A 22,327-nucleotide genomic window follows, 5' to 3' on the forward strand; every position below is an offset into this window, starting at 1 on the left:
AGGTCAATGACCTACACTGGGTAGCGCGAGAGAGGAGACACGAACAACCCCCCCAAAGAGAGCATCCAACACCCCCCCCCCCCCCCCGGCAAACCCCCAGGCACCCTCAACCCTCCCTACACACCCTCCCCTTCATCCCTTCCTGCACCCACCCATTCAACACCCCCACACCAACTCTCCCTTCACCACCCTCTCCCCCACCACTGTGAACCACATGTGGCTAACGATGCCCCCTCTGTGTCTCCTCAGGACAAGCTCTCCCACAATCCCCGGGAGAGGGCCCAGACTGGCGGTGGAGTGTCGCACTTCAGAATCCTCCTCCTTTGAGGAGCGGGCCCTGGAGGTGACCGGTGTGGCCGAGGACAGGGCGGTCACCAGTGCAGAGGTTGGCAGAGGCCGCAGAGGTGAGGAATCACCGGGATCCACCCGGAGGCCCTGTCAAATGTCAGTAGTGACTGCCGAACTGACTGAACCATCCCTCCCACTGACCACATGTCCGTTCTCCTGGAGTTCCTCCAGCCGACGGCGACGGCCCATCCCGGCGGCCCCCTCCCCTGACCTCGGTGGAGAGCTCCGAGGACGAAACTGTTATAGTTTCTGCATAGCTGTCATCCTCACCCTCCACCAGCGCAGTTACACACACCTCGGTGGGACATCTTAGTGGACAGACTTCTGCGGCACAATCTGGTGAGCACCACACAGTTGATGATGGACATCAGGTGGAGGAAGGAACCCCTCCAGGCGAGTCAGCAGCCGGAGGGCTACAGCATCTCAGGACCCGGCTGGGTCCCAGCCTGATGCTGAGCCTCTGCAAGTAGGTGACCCAGACCTGATGGAGATGGTAGGGAGTGGCCGGGACTTTCAGAGGGAGGTATCAGCATCACTCCAGCAGATCCATCGCCGATTGGAGGAGTTCCAGAGGTACCGGGCAGGATATGGCACCAGCAATAAATGGCATCAAGGCCAGCACTGCTAAGGTGGCGACCACAGTCGAGACCCTGGTGCACATCGGCATCATTAGTGAAGGTGTCCAAGGCGTTGCGCAGTCGGTGACTACCATTGCCAAGGGTCTTGGTGGAATGTCTGCCTCATTGGGGGATGTCACCCAGTACCAGGCTGACCTTGATGAGGTTCTGCGGGACATGTCCTGTTCTTAGATAGGCATGGTCGAGGCACAGCGGAACTTGTTCCAGTTGCAGGTGGGCATTGCTGAGGCGCTACAGAGCTTGTCCGAGTCACTGAGGAATTCCGCGGAGGTCGTTGACTCGATGGTGCAGACCATGGGCAGAGGCAGAGCCAGATGATGCAGAGGCAGCCGGGGCTCCAAACAGCTGCTCCTCTGACGCAAGGTGGAACCCAGGGCACTATGGGCACCGACCAGGAGGAAGGGGCGCTCAGTGCCTTCGTGGACTCGTCCCATGGGGCGGTGACAGTGGACAGCAGCTCCCCGAGTTCCACCCTTCTGATGAGGCTCGGGGTCAGCACACGGGACAGGGCGGCTCGGCTGTGCATGTACCGCTGGCCGGTGAGCCGTTGCCCTCAGAGGGCGCCTGCCAGATGTATCGAAGGCCAAGGGACGAAGTAAGCAGCTGGCTGCCTCCACTTCAGATGTGCATCCTGGGGAAACATCAAGACATCAAGGAGGGCCAGGCATGTCGAAGATCATTGAGGGCAATGGGGGAGGGGTGGACAGGGTAGGTAGGGGGGTGAGGGCGGTGGGAAGGTGGGGGAGTGGGAGAGGCGGCACCTTTGGGAGAGCGGGGACCGGTATTAAACACACTTGTGCACAACCAGTAGAATGCCTCTGTTACTTTCTTCCGCAACGCATCACCGCGTGCACGTGTTGGGAGTGGGCGAGCGCTCAGCAGACAGGCAGGGGACAAACTATGGCACAGACTGAGGAGTACCAGCACCCAGCTCTCTGTGGGTTATCATCACCACCCCCTGCCGGCTGACTAGGCTGACACAGTGCCAGTATCCTGGAGTGATGTGGCACATACCCTGGGAGGGTGGGAAATAGGGGTGGTGGGTGGGTAAGGTTGCAATGACGGGGGGTGGGGGGGGGGGCATATGGCTGCGACCCTCTTTAATGACAGTTAGATGTATTAAACTGTGAGCTATTTGCATCTTTTTCCTGTGTCTGTGTGAGTTTCCTCCAGTTGCTCCGGTTTCCTCCCACAATCCAAAGGTGTGCAGGTTAGGTGGATTGGCCGTGTTAAATTGCTCCTAGTGGGATTATGTGAACAAGGTGGGGAATTGGGCTGAGGTAGGGTACTCTCCTGGAGGGCCGCTGTCGGCTCACTGGGCCGAATGGCCTCCTTCTGCACTGTCCGGATTCTATGAATGTATTGAAATGAGGTTCCTGCTGTACAGTAAAGTCCATGATTATTGGTAAACAGGAGTATGCGTTTGTACTGAATATTTTTATTATTTTATCCACAGCTACAGGACTTAGTACCGCAGAACAAACTGCAGAAGAAGGTAAATTTTAAAATGATGTTATTTCACACTTATTCAACATCCAGTTACAAAAACAAATCATGTCGCATGATGATATATTTCCATGTGTTGCAAGGTTTTATGTTAGTGCTATAACCGGCACAAGACCGATGGGGTTTGAGTGATCAGTGTCCTCGTGAGTCTCGCAGCTCTCCCGCTCAGGGGGGGTTGGAAGACCCAGATCACTCATGATTAAGATCTGTATAAAGTCAGCCAGGTATGGAACCAACAGGACAGATGTGCCTGCGATCTGCTGCAGATTGTAAAAGTAATTGCTCTGCAATAAACCAAGTTTTCTTTTTCCTAACTCGATTCGGGCTAGTTTCTGACCGACAAAATTAATTGTATTGCGACTACCATTTTCACCTAAAGATAGGAACCATTTTCTGCAGTTCCATGGGATATTGTAATAGGCGTTCCAATGATAACTATGGTGGCTATGCATCACTGTAAATACACAAGAGGTGAATGTGGACACACTACACCTAGCTAGACACTAGAGGGAGCACCAGAGACATCATGACACAGGCATTCAACCAATAGGTTAGTAAGATAGGACACGACCAATGGGCATTCACGATACACACAGAGGTGACACTACCACAGGAGGGCATCACACCATCCCATATAAAAGGACACAGCACACATGATCTTCCCCTTTCCAGTGTAGACTCTCGGTGAGTACACAGGGTTTATTTGAAACACATCGCACCCACCACGTGGATTGTAGCAGACTGGTTCATCAGTCTGAGTAGCTATAGCAGGATTAACAGGAGAGTCGAATCCAAGTAGGAGAATTGTTAACAGTTTAATAAATGTGTTAAAGCTATCTCCAAGTCCGAACCTTCCTTTGTCAGAGTGCACATCAAGGAAGCAGCTTATGCGACGTCAAGAGCATAACAAAACAATAACCTGGGCATTCAAGGGCAGCACGGTAGCATAGTGGTTAGCACTGTGGCTTCACAGTGCCAGGGTCCCAGGTTCGATTCCCTACTGGGTCACTGCCTGTGCAGAAGCTGCACGTTCTCCCCGTGTCTGCATGGGTTTCCTCTGGGTGCTCCGATTTCCTCCCACAGTCCAAAGATGTGCAGGTTAGGTGGATTGGCCATGATAAATTGCCCTTAGTGTCCAAAAAGGTTGGGAGAGGTTATTGGGTTATGGGGATAGGGTGGAAGTGAGGGCTTAAGTGGGTCGGTGCGGACTCGATGGGCCGAATAGCCTCCTTCTGCGCTGTACTATGTTCTCTGTCTATTCCAGAGCTGCTTGTATCAGAAGAAACAGAGAAATTGTGCATCTCGAGCCTTTGTTCTCCTGTATTGTTCATCAGTCACTTGGCAAATTCACCCTTAGTGATATGCCCTTACATGATCTGTACTGCCTGTTTACTCTATAGGCGGTGATATGCTGCAGCGTTTCTCCTCCTTAAGCGACATCAGATGCTCCATTCTTCTTTGTTACATTCACCCTCTCCTCTCTGATAATGAAATGTGTACTTTGGGAAAACCATACCTGAACCACCTCTACCTGGGGTGAGGGCGAACGTTTCCTGAGGTCTTACGATGACAGATCAGCTGTAAAACCAAATTTGTAAAAGCGGGTGACCAAAAACACGGCTGCAAAAAGTCATTGGCAGCTGCAGAAACCACCACTGAAACTTTGCATGCGCCTCGGTCTCCCAAACTCCCCCCCTTGCGTTTGTTTTAGGTTGTGCGAGTGACTGCCTGATGCACGATCAATTGCACAAAGACCCAGATTGGGTACAACTGTGGCTTTATTGCAGTCAGATGCGTGGCCTCCTGCTGCAGCTGGCGAAATGGCAGATCAATGGAGGACACGCATAGTTATACTCCTCCTACTGGGCGGAGCCAGCCGGCAGGGGCTACCGGCGAACCTGTCGTACAGGTCCTACCTTGCATCCCCTAATACAGGTGTACACAGTGGTTCACCACACTGCAATTAGACAGGGCCTCCTTCCAAAGCGAGGAATTAGGTGGATCGCGGAGAGAAGCAAGGGTTCGAGGGAATTGGAATTGAAGCAGAAAACGGGTGTTAACATCTTCTGCCCTTCTTCTTCTTAAAAAAAAACTATATGTCCTACTTTAAAACAATACCAAAACATTTTGGAAATATTAGACTGAGGTCCATCTGACGCTAATGTGACAAAAATTGAATTCCTACATTGTGTTTTATTTCCTTGTGAGCCACGGTGGCTCTCAGGCTGTGCTGGATTTCAATCACGCAATATCTGCAGTCCAAATCCTCATCTGGTGCACGGCCTACCCTATTGAGTGTCTCTGGGAGTGATGGTTAGTCTTCAATATTGAGTGAAAACCAGCGGTGGCAAATCAATCCGTGGCCTGGCTTACACCCTGCATAATTTTGCTTGAGTACAAAAAAAAGTAAACTGTTGAGCTCGCTTCCAACTCCTTGTCTGATCTGACCTCGGGGCTGGTTTAGCATACTGGGCTAAATCGCTGGCATTTAAAGCAGACCAAGGCAGGCCAGCAGCACGGTTCGATTCCCGTACCAGCCTCCCTGGACAGGCGCTGGAATGTGGCGACTAGGGGCTTTTCACAGTAACTTCATTGAAGCCTACTCGTGACAATAAGCCATTTTCATTCATTTCATCTCCAGGTCCGCTTGATCCCCTCAGAGTTCAAAAATCTCTTGATCTGCCTTGATTATACTCATTCCCTTAGACTTCAACAGTAAAAGCATATCAAGAACAAGGAACAAAGCAAATTACAGCACAGGAACAGGCCCTTTGGCCCTCCCAGCCTGCGCCGATCCAGATCCTTTATCTAAACCTGTCTCCTATTTTCCAAGGTCTACTTCCCTCTGTTCCCGCCCGTTCATATATCTGTCCAGATGCCTCTTAAATGATGCTATCGTGCCCGCCTCTACCACCTCCACTGGTAAAGCGTTCCAGGCACCCACCACCCTCTGTGTAAAAAACTTTCCACGCACATCTCCCTTAAACTTTCCCCCTCTCACCTTGAAATCATGATCCCTTGTAACTGACACCCCCACTCTTGGGAAAAGCTTGTTGCTATCCACCCTGTCCATACCTCTCATAATTTTGTAGACCTCACTCAGGTCCCCCCTCAACCTCCGTCTTTCCAACGAAAACAATCCTAATCTACTCAACCTTTCTTCATAGCTAGAACTATCTAAGCGGGCCGTTGATTTGCTATCGCCTCTTGTGCAGATGTCAATTCCACTGCATATCAGAATAAAATTGACACTTTCTTTTTCTCATTTTTGTTTCCTTCCATCTGTTTTTGATGGGGGGAGAAAAACGTTAATGAAAATAATGCACGTTGCACATCATCTTTTATTTTGTGCACTAATATTTGCCTTGTGCTCTCTGCCAACAGCCAGGCTGGCAAAGGAAGAAGAAGAGTTTCTTGAAATGGGTAAGCTTTAGAAAATCAAAAGCATGATTTGAAGGCAACTGAGGGATGTCGGGAATAAAATAGTTCAAATGTTTCCAGGAATGTGGGATATTGTTGACACCAAAAGGTTATGAATGTTGCAGGTAAATGCGACCTTACCACCAGGATGCATGAGGCTGAAGCTTTATGATTGACATGCAAGGTGTGACGTGCTGTTGCTAAGTATTGTAGGAACAGGTACCTATTTGGGAGATTGAGAAATCTGGGGCGGGATCTCCGACCCCCCCGCCAGGTCGGTGAATCCTGCCCCCGCCGGCTGACGAATTCTCCTGCGCCGGGAATTTGGCGTGGACGGGAATCGAGCCACACCGGGCGGCGGCCGCTGGCAGCGCCCCCCCCCCCCCCCCCCCCCCCCCCACCGCGATTCTCCGGCCCACAATGGGCCGAGTGGCCGCCCGTTTTCGGCCAGTTCCGCCAGCGTATATTACACCAGGTATTTGCCGGCGGGACCTGGCTGTGCGGGCAGCCTTCGGGTCCTCGGGGAGGGGGGTGGGGGGGGGGGGGGGGGGATCTGGCCCCGGGAGGTGCCCCCACGGTGGCCTGGCCCGCAATCGGGGCCCACCAATCCGGGGGCGGGCCTGTGCCGTGGGGGCACTCTATTCTTCTGCCTCAGCCGCTGTGGTCCTCCATGATGGCCGACGCAGAGATGAAACCCCCCTGCATATGCGCTGGGATGACGCCAGCACACGCTGGCGCTCCCACGTATGCGCCAAGTCACGGCGGCCGGCGGATGCCATTCGCCGCCGGTTGGCGTGGCGCCAAGCCCCTTTCCCGCCGGCCGGCAGGGCGCAAACCACTCCGGCGCTGGCCTCGCCCCTGAAGGTGCGGGGGATTCCGCACCTTTGGGGCTGCCTGAGGCCAGAGTGGTTCCCGTCACTCCTTCGTGTCAGAGATGCTCAACCCGCCAATTCCCGCAGAATCCCTCCTCAGGTCGTGTAGTCGATTGCCTGGGACTGCATCAAACGCTCCGGGACACAGTACTAGGAACAGCCGACACTGAAAAAGTGCAGGTGGCAGAGCTTTTAGAATTTTGGAATTTCAAACATGGGATATTCACTCTGTACTACCAACTTCAAAGATGTGGCGACATGGTGATACAGTGGTTAGCACTGCTGCCTCACAGCGCCAAAGACTGGAGTTTGATTCCGGCCTTCGGTGACTGTCTGTGTGGAGCTTGCAACTTCTCACCCTGTCTGTGTGGGTTTCCTCCCATAGTCCAAAGGTGTTCAGGTTAGGTGAGGTTGGGGGAATTGGGTGGAGGAGTGGGCCTAGGTAGGATGCTCTTTCAGAGGGTCAGTGCAGGTTCAATGGGCTGAATGGCCTTCCTCTACAATGGATGTAACCCTACGCAACCCCTTTAAAATTCACCAGGGATGAGAAACCTCACAGTGTCCAGACTGAAGGAAGAAAGCAGTGACGTTATTTCACTGAGAAAATGTTTAATGCCACACGTAGAGAACGAGGATTTTAAGTGAGCGGTGAGAGAGATAATGTTTGATTCCCACAGGAAAAGAGCCAGAGGAATACAGAGCAAGGTGTGATTGGATGACAAGAGCCACACCACTTCTTCAGCGGTCTCTGTGGACAAGGAGCAGATAGTATAGCCAGGCAGAGAGACTAGATTTAGGACAAAGGTCAGCAAGCCTCAGTTAGTTTGCTGTCGTGACCACGGTGTCGATGTAATCTTCCACAATAATCTCACAGATGATCCCAAGTGCGCTGTTCTCAAGATGGAGGCAGATATGGAAAGAGGTGATGATGGCGGGTCCACTCCCAGAATTCACAGTGTCAACACTAGAACCACTGAGTTGGTTCGGAAGGGCATTGGGAAGAGAACCCCAACTGGACACATAGACAGAAAGTTTGGCGAAAGAACAGTATGGGGATATTGGGAGTTGCTGATGGGAACATTGGCAAGATTAGCCCCAAATTTTTCCAAATTAATTTACGGGAAATAAGCATCACTGGCTTGTCCCGCATTTATTGCCCATTTCTAGTTCCTCTGAGAAGGAGGTGGGGAGCTGCTTTCTTGAACGACTGCGGTCCACACGGTGTAGGTATTGACCAGGACGGTGACAGTGCAGGAACGGTGATATATTTCCAAGTCAGGGTGACGTGCGGCGTGGTCGAACGTCCGCAGGTGGTGGGGTTCCCAGGTACCTGCTGCCCTTCTCTTTCCAGGCGGTAGAAGCTGCGGATTTGGAAAATGCTGCCCAGGGAGCTGACCTTGGTGAGTCCCTGCACTACATCTTGTTGATGACCACACACTTGCTGCTGCTGTGGATCAGCGAGGGAGAATGTTTGGCAAAGGAATAGCAAGTGGTTACGGCTCGGAAGGAGGCAGTGATGAGTAGCGCCATTAATCTTTCAGAAGAAAGACCTTGGAAAGCCGAGCTGAGAGGGAGCCAAGCCTGGGATTGAAGCAGGAGAGCAGGAAGATTGAGGGATCATAAAGGGTTGGGGTCAGAATTTCGGAGTGCTCAGTACCTCAAAGGGGTGTAAGGACAGGAATCATGACAGTAAAAGGAAGGGCAGGATAAAGAGTAAGGAAGAGTAAGGGCAACACGGTAGCATTGTGGATAGCACAATTGCTTCACAGCTCCAGGGTCCCAGGTTGGATTCCCGCTTGTGTCACTGTGCGGAGTCTGCACATCCTCCCCGTGTGTGCGTGGGTTTCCATCGGGTGCTCCGGTTTCCTCCCACAGTCCAAAGATGTGCAGGTTAGATGGATTGGCCATGCTAAATTCCCCTTAGTGTCCAAAATTGCCCTTAGTGTTGGGTGGGGTTACTGGGTTATGGGGATAGGGTGGAGGTGTTGACCATGGGTAGGGTGCTCTTTCCAAGAGCCGGTGCAGACTCGATGGGCCGAATGGCCTCCTTCTGCACTGTAAATTCTATGAAGTGAAACATGGGTATGGGAAAAAGTGGGACTAAAAGTGATGATCTTGGGTCTGGTGGACACTGAACTCTGAGGAGAAATTAAACATAATGAGCCACGATTTGTTTTTAACTGAGAATTTTTTTCTTTTCACATAAACAGAGAAGATAGTTGCTGAAGAATTTGAAAAAGGTAAGGCGAGAAAAAAAAGCAGGATTTGCAAGGTTGATTCAAATACAAAAATGGTCCATCGATATGATAATGACAACTGTGTTTTTGAGTTTGTGTGAAAGAAATGTTGAGAAGCAAAACAGATCGCAGGATTGTTTCAGTCATCCATGCATATTCGCTGAGACTGGAGCGTACGCCGTGAACCAAGAGAATTATTTTCTACTTACAGTAACAAAATATGAAAACATTGCTTTTCTCTGGAGGCCTTCTTAGCAAATAATCCATGGAACATGATATAATGGGGCAGAAATTCTTTGGATGTTCTCCTGACCTCCCACCACAGGGTGGAATTTGCAGCTTCAGAGCCAGGAACAGTGGCAGGCAGGAAAGTCGACATGGCGCCCATTGAGTTGGCTCGGCAGATCGTCCGCTTGTCCGCTCATTACCTATGCATAAATGAGCAGCTCGTCGTATCTCATGGCAGGGTGTGGGGCACAGGGAATTATCCAGCCGTTACCTCACTCTCAACTCACACTCCCATGAAGCCATCACACATTCTCTGGATTACAGTGCACAGGGATGTCACACACTATCAACACAACGGATCACTCAATCTCTCGCACACAATAGCACCTTAATCTCCTCTCACGCACTGCACACGTTGCCCCTGACATAGGCCCACATGCTTATCACATGTCCTTTCTCCTCACCAGTCTGTCCGTTTGTCTTTATGCAGGACAGGGTCGCCCACAGTAACAGGGAGAGATCCCAGACAGGAGGAGGTTGTCCGAGCTCAGGCCACCACCTTCGAGGAGCAGATGAGAGAGCTGACTGGTGAGGACAGAGATTGTTCTGGTACAAATGGGTATCTCCCAATAAGCATTCAGCTCGCCGGCTGAAATGAGAGTGCTGTTTAATGGAGGCGACTCTCCAGCCAATTAGTAATGATCTCTTTTCTCTCTTACAGCTAGCAGCAAAAGAAGGAGGCGGGACAGCACCAGCCAGTCCATCAGCCCCAGCCCACAGAGGCACCTCACATGATGATGCTGAGAGCCCACTGGGTGTAGAGATGTCACTGCGTTCACCTGCACCCTCCGCCAGCAAAGAAATACACACACCTCAGGATCTAGTTTTAGAGGGGCTTGGGGGTCACTGTCGAGTGAGCACAGATTCGGGCCCACAACAGGCAGAGGCAGTGACAGAGGCTAGACCACCAACTCTCAGAGGTCTGGCTCCTGCTCAGTCTGGGGTCTGAGGACGAACCTCTGGAATCGGTTCTCAGAGAGATGTCAGAGCTTCAAAGACAGACAGGAGAACAGCGGGCAGAGTTGTCGAGCATATCAAGGTCACCATTAGAAGGGTGGCATGTGCCGACGCTGCACTCGGACCTACACCCCATGACTGTGGCTATGAGAGAGGAGAATGGCGCACCTCGATCTCCCTCCTGGAGTCCCTTCCCCTCTCGGAGTTATGGCGGGACGGCGTGGCACCCGCTGGGAGGAGGGGTGTCAGCCGGACACGCCGGGGGGAACCCACCCAAAACTCCTCAAGGCTGTCTACCTTCTCAAAATGCTCTCTGCCAACTCCAGCTGGTCAGGCCGAGGAAGGTGCACCTGCCCCACAGCAGGAGACCAAAATCAGGGCTGGGTCCGCCAGGCCTCAGGCCTCCGGGAGAATACTTGCCAAGGTCATGGCAGACAATGAGGCACAGTAGTCAGCAGGCTCCCACAACCTCTGCTGCGGATATCAGAAACGCACCCCGATGCAGCTTTAGGGTGACTGCGATTAAGAAGTACTGAGAGCACAATGATGCCACTGGTCTGGTGCATGTGTAAATATATTGGGATGGATTCTCCGTCGGCGGGATTCTCCGCTTCTCCGGCAGCGCACTCACGCCAGCGGAATTCCCAACGGCGTGGTGGTGGCTACATGGCACGCCCCATTGACAGGCTGCTGGGACAAAGGGTCCCGCTGCTGGATGGGGGTGCGCCACGCCAGGAAACGGGTCTGCCAGGACAGACCTGCCCATTTTGCTTTCATGAAAGTCTCATCTAGCAAATGACTCTTCCATCAGATGCAATGCTCTGAGATCATCCAAGTGCAATGGATGTCCTCCTGCTCACCTATCTCCCATAGTGTCCCTCAGGTCTCTGTTCTTTCCCAGAAAGGTGGGAACAGGAGTAGGCCATTCAGCCCATCAAGACTGCTCTGCCATTCAATACGATCATGACTGATGCTCCAATTTAATGTCTTTTTCCCCCACTATCCCCATTTCCCTCTATGTCATTGGTATTTAGAAACCTGTCTTTCCCCACTTTAAACACACACTGACTGAGCTTTGTAAGGGTGCCTCCTGTTTCTTTCCATTTTATTTTTGTCAGTTTATTATTTTGTGTTGTGCACCCATAATCGGAACGTGCCTTTTAAGTAGAAGGTTGAAGCAGCTTCTTGTCAGGACACTTTGTTCCCAGGTTTTGTTTTTAGCCTGACTCGTTGGCACTGAGTGGATCTTAGGAAGCACGTTTGGAGGGAGTCGGATCGATTAATTAACTGGCAACTGGTGGGCTTGCCAGGGACAGTGTTCTGCCTGACAAAGGGCAGTGATTTGTTCCTGCATGATGCTTTCTGAGAGAACTTGTTGGGAGTGATTACACCTTGTAAGTGAAAAGAATGCTCGGTCCCTCTCTTTCCCTCTCCTTGCTGAAGTGGAAGAACCGCTTTATTGCTCTGAAAGCAGTGATTGCCTATCACACCATTTGCTGTGAACCTGGAATGGAGCTAAGTCTGCAGAGGATGTAGATAACCTTGCCAGAGAAAACCATCTCAAGCCTAGAAGGTTGAAATATCAAGATGAAAACTAAACTTCAGATAAAAAAACCAACCAGAAGTCAACCCAGTGAATCACAGATCTTTATCCTTTCATTAATATTTTCTTTCCACCACCGTTTCCCCTCTGTGTTGTTTGTGTAAAGATCGGGGGTAGTGTTATGGCACCCTGGCTAAATGCACAGTCAATTCCAGCCCCACCTGCCCTGGAGTCACAACACAAGTGAATTAACCAATATTTCTTATCAAAATACGTAAACCCGTTGGCACTTGGCTGTGCGATGATTATAGTCACCAGGTTTGTAGGTTTAAACACAATTCCTGTTTATTTATAACAAGAACTGTAAGGGACAATGCAGCAAATACAACTAGTTACCGATTAACTAATTCCAAACTCCCCAATTTAACTTGCCCCCCCCCCCCCACCCCCTACACAGACAGACAAACATAGTGGGATGGAAAGGGATAAATGATAATAATCAAAGGAAAAAGAGTCTTTGTTTCAGGTGGTGGTTCTTAGTGCACCTTTCTCCACAGCAGGCTTATAGGTTAAAGTCTTTGCAGCCTGGAATGGTCTTCTCTGGAGATTCATTCATGTGTGCAATTTCTGAAGTACAGCTGTCACAGCCTTTCCAGAGAGAGAGGAGCAAGTTAAAGTCTCTGTTTGCAGCCCGTATGTGGTATTTCTGTAGATAGATTCATTCAGTCACTCTGTCGGGTCTGATATCCAGCACCTACAGGCTGTCTGGAGAGAAACACAGAGGAAAGAGAGTGGATCTTCTCTCTCAGCTGTGAGGAGTCAAACTTAAACTCCTTAGGTCTCTGAACCACCCCACTGGTATAACATCCAATCACCACCTGTTACAGGGCAGAGTGCAGCCTTTTGGGTCAATTCATTGGTCCCAGCCCATCAATCACACCGAGTCCCAGCCCATCGCTCTCACTGCTGACAGAAAGGCTGTGGTCCGCAGTGTAAGCCAGTAGGCGATCTCTCCTTAAATTTCTGGAATCTTCTGCTTGAATTAAAGACACATGTGGGCAGCACAGTAGCGCAGTGGTTGGCACTGTTACTTCACAGCACCAGAGACCCGGGTTCGATTCCCGGCTTGGGTCACTGCCTGTGTGGAGTCTGCACGTTCTCCCCGTGTCTGCGTGGGTTTCCTCCGGGAGCTCCGGATTCCTCCCACAAGTAATTTGAACATTCGGAATTCTCCCTCGGTGTACCCGAACAGGTGCTGGAGTGTGGTGACTAGGAGCTTTTCACAGTAACTTCATTGCAATGTTAATGTAAGCCTACTTGTGACAATAAAGATTATTATTATCCTGCTTGCCTGAAGGAGACATGTCTATTAATCGTCCATGGATCAAAATAAGAACGGCAAAATGAATCAAAGGTGAACTAAGAGGAAAAGGCAGGAAGGATCGTTACAGTAGTTAGGAAGGCGGTTAGGAAAGGGGTATTAGATACTCAGTTACATTTTTCTGCTAGTTTAATTATAATACTGTGCATAACACAAGGTACAGAGAACAAAGAACAATACAGCACAGGAACAGGCCCTTCGGCCCTCCTAGCCTGCGCCGAACACGTGTCCTATCTAGACAAAACACCTGTGTCCTTCTATACCCCGTCTGTTCATGTGCCTCTCCAGAGAAGTCTTAAAGGTCGCTAATTATCTGCCTCAACCACCTCACTTGACAGTGCATTCCAGGCCATCACCACCCTCTGTGTAAAAACTTCCCCCCGCACATCTCCACTGAACCTATCCCCCCTCATCTTGAACCTGTGCCCCCTTGTAATTGTAATTTCCGCCCTGGGAAAAAGCTTCCAACTGTTCACCCTATCTATACCCCTAATAATTTTATAAACTTCTATCAGGTCGCCCCTCAGCCTCCGTCTCTCTCGGGAGAACAATCCCAGTTTATTCAATCTCTCCTCATAGCTAATACCCTCCATACCAGGCAACACCCAGGTAAACCTTTTCTGTACTTTCTCCAAACCCCCCACGTCCTTCTGGTAGTGCGGTGACCAGAATTGGACGCAATATTCCAAATGTGGCCTAACCAACGTTCTATATAACTGCAACATAATTTTCGAGCTTTTATACTCGATACCCTGTACTATGAAGGCAAGCATGACATATGCTTTCTTTACCACCATTTCCACCTGTGCTGCCACTTTTAAGGATCTGTGGACATGCACGCCCATATCTCTGTGTTTCTATGATCTTGATGGTTCTATAGCTCCCACCTGAATTGGATCTACCAAAATGTATCAGCTCGCATTTGTCCGGTTGAAATTCCATCTGCCATTTCTCTGCCCCAATTTTGCAGCCTATCTATATCCTGCTGTATTCTCTGACAATCTTCATCACTATCCACAACTCCTGCAATCTTAGAATCATCCGCAAACTTGGTAATCAGACACGATGTGTTTTCTTCCAAATCATTTATATGCATTAAAGAGCAGAGGTCCCAGTACTGATCCCTGCGGAACTCCACTAGTTACAGACCTCCATTCGGAAAAACACCATTCCGCTGCTACCCTCTGCCTTCTATGGCCAAGCCAGTTCTGGATCCAACCAGCTAGTTCACCCCTGATCCCACGTGATCTAATCTTTTACAGCAGCCTGCCATGACGGACCTTATCAAATGCTTTACTAAAGTCCATGTAGACAACATCCACAGCCTCATCAATCATTTCTGTCACCTCCTCAAAAAACTCGATGAAATTAGTGAGACATGATTTCCCTTGTACAAAACCATGCTGTTTGTCCCTAATAAGACCATTCATTTCTAAATGGGCGTCGATCCGGGCCAGGATTCTCTGAAATCCCAGCCAAGTGTTGACGCCGGCATAAACAGCGGAGTGGTGTACGCCGGCGTCAATGGGCCCCCGGCCCAGTTATTCTCCGGATTTCAGGGCGCTGGAAGGGCGGCGGAGTGCTTTGTGCTGCTGCGGCATTGAAAGCCGGCCCTGCACGGCCGGAGCGGGTCCGCACACGCGCCGACGGTTGTCTCCGCGCCAGCCCGTGCGCGGCAGCTCCCGCGCAACATGGCGGAGCCCTTCAGGGGCCCGGCCTGGAGGAACAAAGGCCCCCCCCCCCCCGGAATGAGCGCGCCCGCCGATCGGTAGCCCCCGATCGCAGGCCTGGCCACCGTGGAGGCCCCACCGGTGTCGGATCCCCCCGCACCCCCCCCCCCCCCCCCCACCAGGATGGCCTCCGCAGCCAGAAACTCGGCGGAATTCAGCAGGCACTCGGCCCATCGAGCACAGAGAATCGCCTTGGGGGCTGCTTTCAACGGCCCCCGACCACCGCCGCGGCAACCGCGCGGGCACAATTGGTGCCGAGCATCGGAGCAATGTGGCGCGATTCCCCCCCCTCCCCCCCCAGCCCCGCCAATTCTCCAACCTGGCACGGGCTGAGAGAATCCCGGCCCCTATCTCCGACAATTTCACTATCATTGACGTCAAGCTCACTGGCCTATAATTACCCAGATTATCCTTGCACCCCTTCTTAAATGACGGTACAACATTGGCTATCCTCTAGGATCTCACCTGTGGCCAATGAGAAAACAAAGATTTCTGTCAGAGACCCAGCGATTTCATCTCTTGTCTCCCTCAGGAATCTGGGAAAGATGCCATCTGGCCCTGGGGACTTGTCTACCTTTATGCTTTTTAACACTTCCTCCCTCGTAATAACGACCAATTCCAAAGTATTTACATACCCCTCTGAGACACCACCAATCAACGTGTCCTTCTTTGTGAATACCGATTCAAAATACTCATTCAGGATCTCACCTATTTCTTTTGGTTCTATACATAATTTCCCTCCTTTGTCCTTGAGTGGACCAACTCTTTCTCGAGCTACCCTCTTGTTCCTAATATACACAGAAAATGCCTTGGGATTCTCCTTAATCCTGTCTCCCAAGGACATTTCATGACCCCTTTTTGCCCTCCGAACTCCCTGCTTGAGCTCTTTTCTACTTTCCTTGTATCCCTCAAGTGCTTTATCTGTTTTTAGTTACCTGTACCTCACATATGCATCTTTTTTCTTTTTGACAAGATTCTCAATTTCCCTGGTCATCCATGGTTCCCAAATCCTGCCTTTCCTGTCCTTCAGTTTTACCGGCACATGCCTGTCTTGCACTCCCATCAACTCCTCCTGAAAAGACTCCCACATGCCAAATGTGGATTTACCCTCAAACAGCCTCTCCCAAACAACAGCCTCGAAATCCCTGCCTAATCTGGTTGTAGTTAGCCTTCCCCCAATTTAACACCTTACCCGAGGACAACACTCGTCCTGTTCCATGAGTCTCCGAAAGCTTACGGAATTGTGGTCACTGTTTGTGGTGATATGAGTGGGAGTACTGCCATTGGTGCAGAGCATTGGTTTCCCATTGGCTCGGGCTGCTCATGTGCCTCTCGTCTGATTGGCTGGGACTAGTCATGTGGCTGCTCACCAATTGGTTCTTGAGGCAAGTAGACCCCGCCTCCAAGGCGGGGTATAAGTACCCAGGTTTCCCGGCGGTCGGCCTTTCTCTGTAGTCGACCACCGGTCTAACAACTAGCTGATTAAAACTACAGTTTGGATCTTCATCGTGTCTCGCGTCCAATTGATGGTACATCACTGTTCGCCACATGTTTTCCCACTACAACGTTAATGACCTAGCCTGGCTCGTTCCCTAGTACTAAGTCCAATCTAGCTCTAGTTGGACTATCCACATATTGTTCCAAAAACCTTCTTGGACACACTTAACAAATTCCTCACCATTCAGACCCCTAGCCCTGAGGGATGTCCAGTCAATATGAGGAAAATTAAAGTCTCCCACTACAACAACCTTATTCTTCCTAAATTTATCCAGAATCTACTTACATATCTGTTCCTTAACTTCCTGTGGGCTGTTGGGAGGCCTGTAGTACACCCTCATCATAGTGCCTGCCCCCTTCCTGTTTCTGAGCTCTACCCACAGTGCCTCATTATTTGATTTTTCCATGGTGTCCTCCCTTTGTACAGCTGGAATATGTTCCCTAACCAATATTGCAACTCCCCACATCTTTTACCTTCCTTCCTGTCTCGCCTAAAACACCTATAGCCTGGAATATTTAGCTGCCAGTCCTGTTCCTTTTTTAACCAAGTCTCCATTACAGCAACCACATCCAAGTTCCGCGCGTGAGTAAAGTTAATCTGTCTTACCTATTATACTCCGTGCATTGAAGCCGATATACCGAAGGGCAGCACGGTAGCATAGTGGTTAGCACAGTTGCTTCACAGCTCCAGGGTCCCAGGTTCGATTCCGGCTTGGGTCACTGTCTGTGCGGAGTCTGCACATCCTCCCCGTGTGTGCGTGGGTTTCCTCCGGGTGCTCCGGTTTCCTCCCACAGTCCAAAGATGTGCAGGTTAGGTGGATTGGCCATGCTAAATTGCCCTTAGTGTCCAAAATTGCCGTAAGTGTTGGGTGGGGTTACTGGGTTACGGGGATAGGGTGGAGGTGTTGACCTCGGGTAGGGTGCTCTTTCCAAGAGCTGGTGCAGACTCGATGGGCCGAGTGGCCTCCTTCTCCACTGTAAATTCTATGATACTCCAGACCTCCAGTCCCACTGAGTTCGACCTTCCCCCAGCTTCTTCTTAGCCAGCCTGACCCTGGTACCATGCTCATCCCCAGTCTCTACACTTGCTGGCTTACTGATTCCCACCCCCCCCTGCCATATTAGTTTAAACCCATCCGAACCGTACTAGCATGTTTGTTCAAGTTAGAAAGCTGGTGATTGCAGTGTAATGGGATCAACCAAGGATATCAGGTATTTTCAATAAAATCTAATCTTACCTGCGTAGTATCTAATGGGGCTGGAATTGACCATACTCTAGCTCCAGGATAGAGAATTCCAAAGATTCACAATCCTCTGAGTTAGGAACAAGAAAGTGTTTATTAAAAAAGAGTGATTTGGTACAGGAGGTTTTGTCCTAGCTTGCCGTAGAGCCTTACATGCTGACTACGCGGCTGCAAGGTGTATCCTGCCCAAGAGAGGACACTACCCTCGGAGTGACCACTCACTCTCGGTTCTCATTGGTCCCTTCAGTCAGGTGACCCTTTTCGGCTGTACTGCCTTAAAGAGACAGTCACCATAATCATCACACATCCTCCAGGTTTAGGCTAATTCAAAGTAATAGTCGGGGACTTTAGTCATTCATGGCACACTGCGTGCGGCGTGATGTCATGACCACACATATGGCTGTACAATCCTCCGATACACCTGTGCTCACACTGTGGAACTACAACTTCTTAATCTTTCTAACCCTGCCACCATATCTTGGTGTATCCCCAACAGGGGGGTGTTCTTGGGTTACGTGTATAGGGTGGATACGTGGGTTTGAGTGGGGTAATCATTGCTCGGCACAACATCGAGGGCCGAAGGGCCAGTTCTGTGCTGTACTGTTCTATGTTCTATGGAGATGGAGGCAGCCTGACACCTCCCACTCCCTGTTGTCTGATATGACGTTGGTGGACGGGCTCTGGAGAGAGGAGGCCATGGGACTCCGGGCTGATGGTGGGGTGCTGCTGTGGGGCCAGGTCACAGGAAGAGGGCATTCAGATGGGGTGGGGGGGGGGGGGGGGGGGGAACACTTCCACGGTCACCTGGTTGGATGGCTCCGGGTTGCGCATCAGAAGGCCTCTGATGTCTTCATTGGAGGGTGGGGGGATGGGAGCTAAAGTGAGGTCCTGAATCCCTGCCATCCTCTGTACCATGGAGCGCCTGTACCATGGAGTGCCGCTCCTGCAGCAAAACAGGGCAGATGTCAGGAATCACTAGTCGTTGAGTTTCCTCTGCCCCCTCCCCCACAAACCCCAGGCATGACAGCACATTCACAAACCAGGTTGGATCTGGATGAGTATTTTATCATCTGTGTGATTACGTCCGCTATTGAAAGAGTGTTGCTCTGTTTTTAGCACCATGCACCCAAGCCCTGAACACCCACTGGAGCACTATAATGATCCAGATCTCTCCCTTCACCATGGAAGACCAAACATTCAGGATTTCCTCAAAGCAATGACTATCCTGCACCCCCTTTAACCCCACAAATCATTCTTACTCGAGATATTTTGCTTCCAAACCATTTTGTGTGGAGGTCCCCATCTCCCAAGTCAATCTCACCTCTCCCCATCTCCCAAGCCAATCTCACCTCTCCCCATCTCCCAAGCCAATCTCACCTCTCCCCATCTGCCAATACAACCTCACCTCTCCTCGTATCCAAAGCCAATCTCACCTCTCCCCACCTCCCAAGACAATCTCACCTCTCCCCATCTCCCAAGACAATCTCACCTCTCCCCATCTCCCAAGACAATCTCACCTCTCCCCATCTCCCAAACTAATCTCACCTCTCCCCATCTCCCAAGCCATTCTCACCTCTCCCCATCTCCCAAGACAATCTCACCTCTCCCCATCTCCCAAGCTAATCTCACCTCTCCCCATCTCCCAAGCCAATCTCACCTCTCCCCATCTCCCAAGCCAATCTCACCTCTCCTCATCTCCCAAGCCAATCTCACCTCTCCCCATCTCCCAAGCCAATCTCACCTCTCCTCATCTCCCAAGCCAACTCATCTCTCCTCATCTCCCAAGCCAATCTCATCTCTCCTCATCTCCCAAGCCATTCTCACCTCTCCCCATCTCCCAAGACAATCTCACCTCTCCTCATCTCCCAAGCCAATCTCACCTCTCCCCATCTGCCAATACAACCTCACCTCTCCTCGTATCCAAGCCAATCTCACCTCTCCCCATCTCCCAATACAATCTCACCTCTCCCCATCTCCCAAGACAATCTCACCTCTCCCCATCTCCCAAGACAATCTCACCTCTCCCCATCTCCCAAGCCAATCTCATCTCTCCCCATCTGCCAATACAACCCCACCTCTCCTCGTATCCAAAGCCAATCTCACCTCTCCCCACCTCCCAAGACAATCTCACCTCTCCCCATCTCCCAAGACAATCTCACCTCTCCCCATCTCCCAAGACAATCTCACCTCTCCCCATCTCCCAAGCCAATCTCACCTCTCCCCATCTGCCAATACAACCTCATTTCTCCTCGTATCCAAAGCCAATCTCACCTCTCCCCATCTCCCAAGTCAATCTCACCTCTCCCCATCTCCCAAGCCAATCTCACCACTCCCCATCTGCCAATACAATCTCACCTCTCCTCGTATCCAAAGCCAATCTCACCTCTCCCCATCTCCCAAGACAATCTCACCTCTCCCCATCTCCCAAGCCAATCTCACCTCTCCCCATCTCCCAAGACAATCTCACCTCTCCCCATCTCCCAAGCCAATCTCATCTCTCCCCATCTCCCAAGCCAATCTCACCTCTCCCCATCTCCCAAGCCAATCTCACCTCTCCTCATCTCCCAAGCCAACTCATCTCTCCTCATCTACCAAGCCAATCTCATCTCTCCTCATCTCCCAAGCCATTCTCACCTCTCCCCATCTCCCAAGACAATCTCACCTCTCCTCATCTCCCAAGACAATCTCACCTCTCCCATCTCCCAAGCCAATCTCATCTCTCCCTCATCTCCCAAGCCAAACTCACCTCTCCCCATCACCCAAGACAATCTCAACTCTCCCCATCTCCCAATACAACCTCACCTCTCCTCATATCCAAAGCCAATCTCACTTCTCCCCACCTCCCAAGACAATCTCACCTCTCCCCATCTCCCAAGACAATCTCACCTCTCCCCATCTCCCAAGCCAATCTCACCTCTCCCCATCTCCCAAGCCAATCTCACCTCTCCTCATCTCCCAAGCCAACTCATCTCTCCTCATCTCCCAAGCCAATCTCATCTCTCCTCATCTCCCAAGCCATTCTCACCTCTCCCCATCTCCCAAGCCAATCTCACCTCTCCCCATCTCCCAAGCCAATCTCACCTCTCCCCATCTCCCAAGACAATCTCACCTCTCCCCATCTCCCAAGCCAATCTCACCTCTCCCCATCTCCCAAGCCAATCTCACCTCTCCCCATCTCCCAAGCCAATCTCACCTCTCCTCATCTCCCAAGCCAATCTCATCTCTCCTCATCTCCCAAGCCAATCTCACCTCTCCTCATCTCCCAAGCCAATCTCACCTCTCCCCATCTCCCAAGACAATCTCACCTCTCCCATCTCCCAAGACAATCTCACCTCTCCCCATCTCCCAAGCCAATCTCACCTCTCCCATCTCCCAAGCCAATCTCACCTCTCCCCATCTCCCAAGCCAATCTCACCTCTCCCCATCTCCCAAGACAATCTCACCTCTCCCCATCTCCCAAGACAATCTCACCTCTCCCCATCTCCCAAGCCAATCTCATCTCTCCCCATCTCCCAAGCCAATCTCATCTCTCCCCATCTCCCAAGCCAATCTCATCTCTCCTCATCTCCCAAGCCAATCTCACCTCTCCCCATCTGCCAATACAACCTCACCTCTCCTCGTATCCAAAGCCAATCTCACCTCTCCCCACCTCCCAAGACAATCTCATCTCTCCCCATCTCCCAAGACAATCTCACCTCTCCCCATCTCCCAAGCCAACCTCACCTCTCCCCATCTCCCAAGCCAAGCTCACCTCTCCCCATCTCCCAAGCCAATCACATCTCTCCTCATCTCCCAAGCCAATCTCACCTCCCCATCTCCCAAGACAATCTCATCTCTCCTCATCTCCCAAGCCAATCTCACCTCTCCCCATCTCCAAGCCAATCTCACCTCTCCCCATCTCCCAAGCCAACCTCACCTCTCCCCATCTCCCAAGCCAAGCTCACCTCTCCCCATCTCCCAAGCCAATCACATCTCTCCTCATCTCCCAAGCCAATCTCACCTCCCCATCTCCCAAGACAATCTCACCTCTCCCCATCTCCCAAGCCAATCTCACCTCTCCCCATCTCCCAAGACAATCTCACCTCTCCCCATCTCCCAAGCCAATCTCATCTCTCCTCATCTCCCAAGCCAATCTCATCTCTCCTCATCTCCCAAGCCAATCTTATCTCTCCTCATCTCCCAAGCCAAACTCACCTCTCCCCATCACCCAAGACAATCTCAACTCTCCCCATCTCCCAATACAATCTCACCTCTCCTCATATCCAAAGCCAATCTCACCTCTCCCATCTCCCAAGACAATATCACCTCTCCCATCTCCCAAGACAATCTCAACTCTCCCCATCTCCCAAGACAATCTCACCTCTCCCCATCTCCCAAGCCAATCTCACCTCTCCCCATCTCCCAAGACAATCTCAACTCTCCCCATCTCCCAAGACAATCTCACCTCTCCCCATCTCCCAAGCCAACCTCACCTCTCCCCATCTCCCAAGCCAATCTCACCTCTCCCCATCTCCCAATACAATCTCACCTCTCCTCATATCCCAAGACAATCTCACCTCTCCCCATCTCCCAAACTAATCTCACCTCTCCCACATCTCCCAAGCCATCTCCCTCTCCCATCACCAAGATAATCTCACCTCTCCCCATCTCCCAAGCCAATCTCACC

General features: G+C 51.2%; 1 protein-coding gene across 4 annotated transcripts in view; it reads left to right on the forward strand.

Moving 5' to 3' along the window:
* LOC119966626 (golgin subfamily A member 6-like protein 22) overlaps positions 1 to 22,327 on the forward strand; it is a 287,183-nt gene that overhangs the window by 114,290 nt on the left and 150,566 nt on the right. For all 4 annotated transcript variants that reach the window (XM_038798630.1, XM_038798631.1, XM_038798633.1 and 1 more), the window contains exons 17-19: positions 2,443 to 2,481; positions 5,877 to 5,915; positions 8,995 to 9,024. In XM_038798630.1, coding sequence (XP_038654558.1) covers positions 2,443 to 2,481; positions 5,877 to 5,915; positions 8,995 to 9,024 — 108 coding nt within the window. The remainder of the gene's footprint in view (positions 1 to 2,442; positions 2,482 to 5,876; positions 5,916 to 8,994; positions 9,025 to 22,327) is intronic.

The sequence above is a fragment of the Scyliorhinus canicula genome, chromosome 5 (genome assembly GCF_902713615.1).
Source record: "Scyliorhinus canicula chromosome 5, sScyCan1.1, whole genome shotgun sequence".
NCBI classification, from domain to species: domain Eukaryota; kingdom Metazoa; phylum Chordata; class Chondrichthyes; order Carcharhiniformes; family Scyliorhinidae; genus Scyliorhinus; species Scyliorhinus canicula.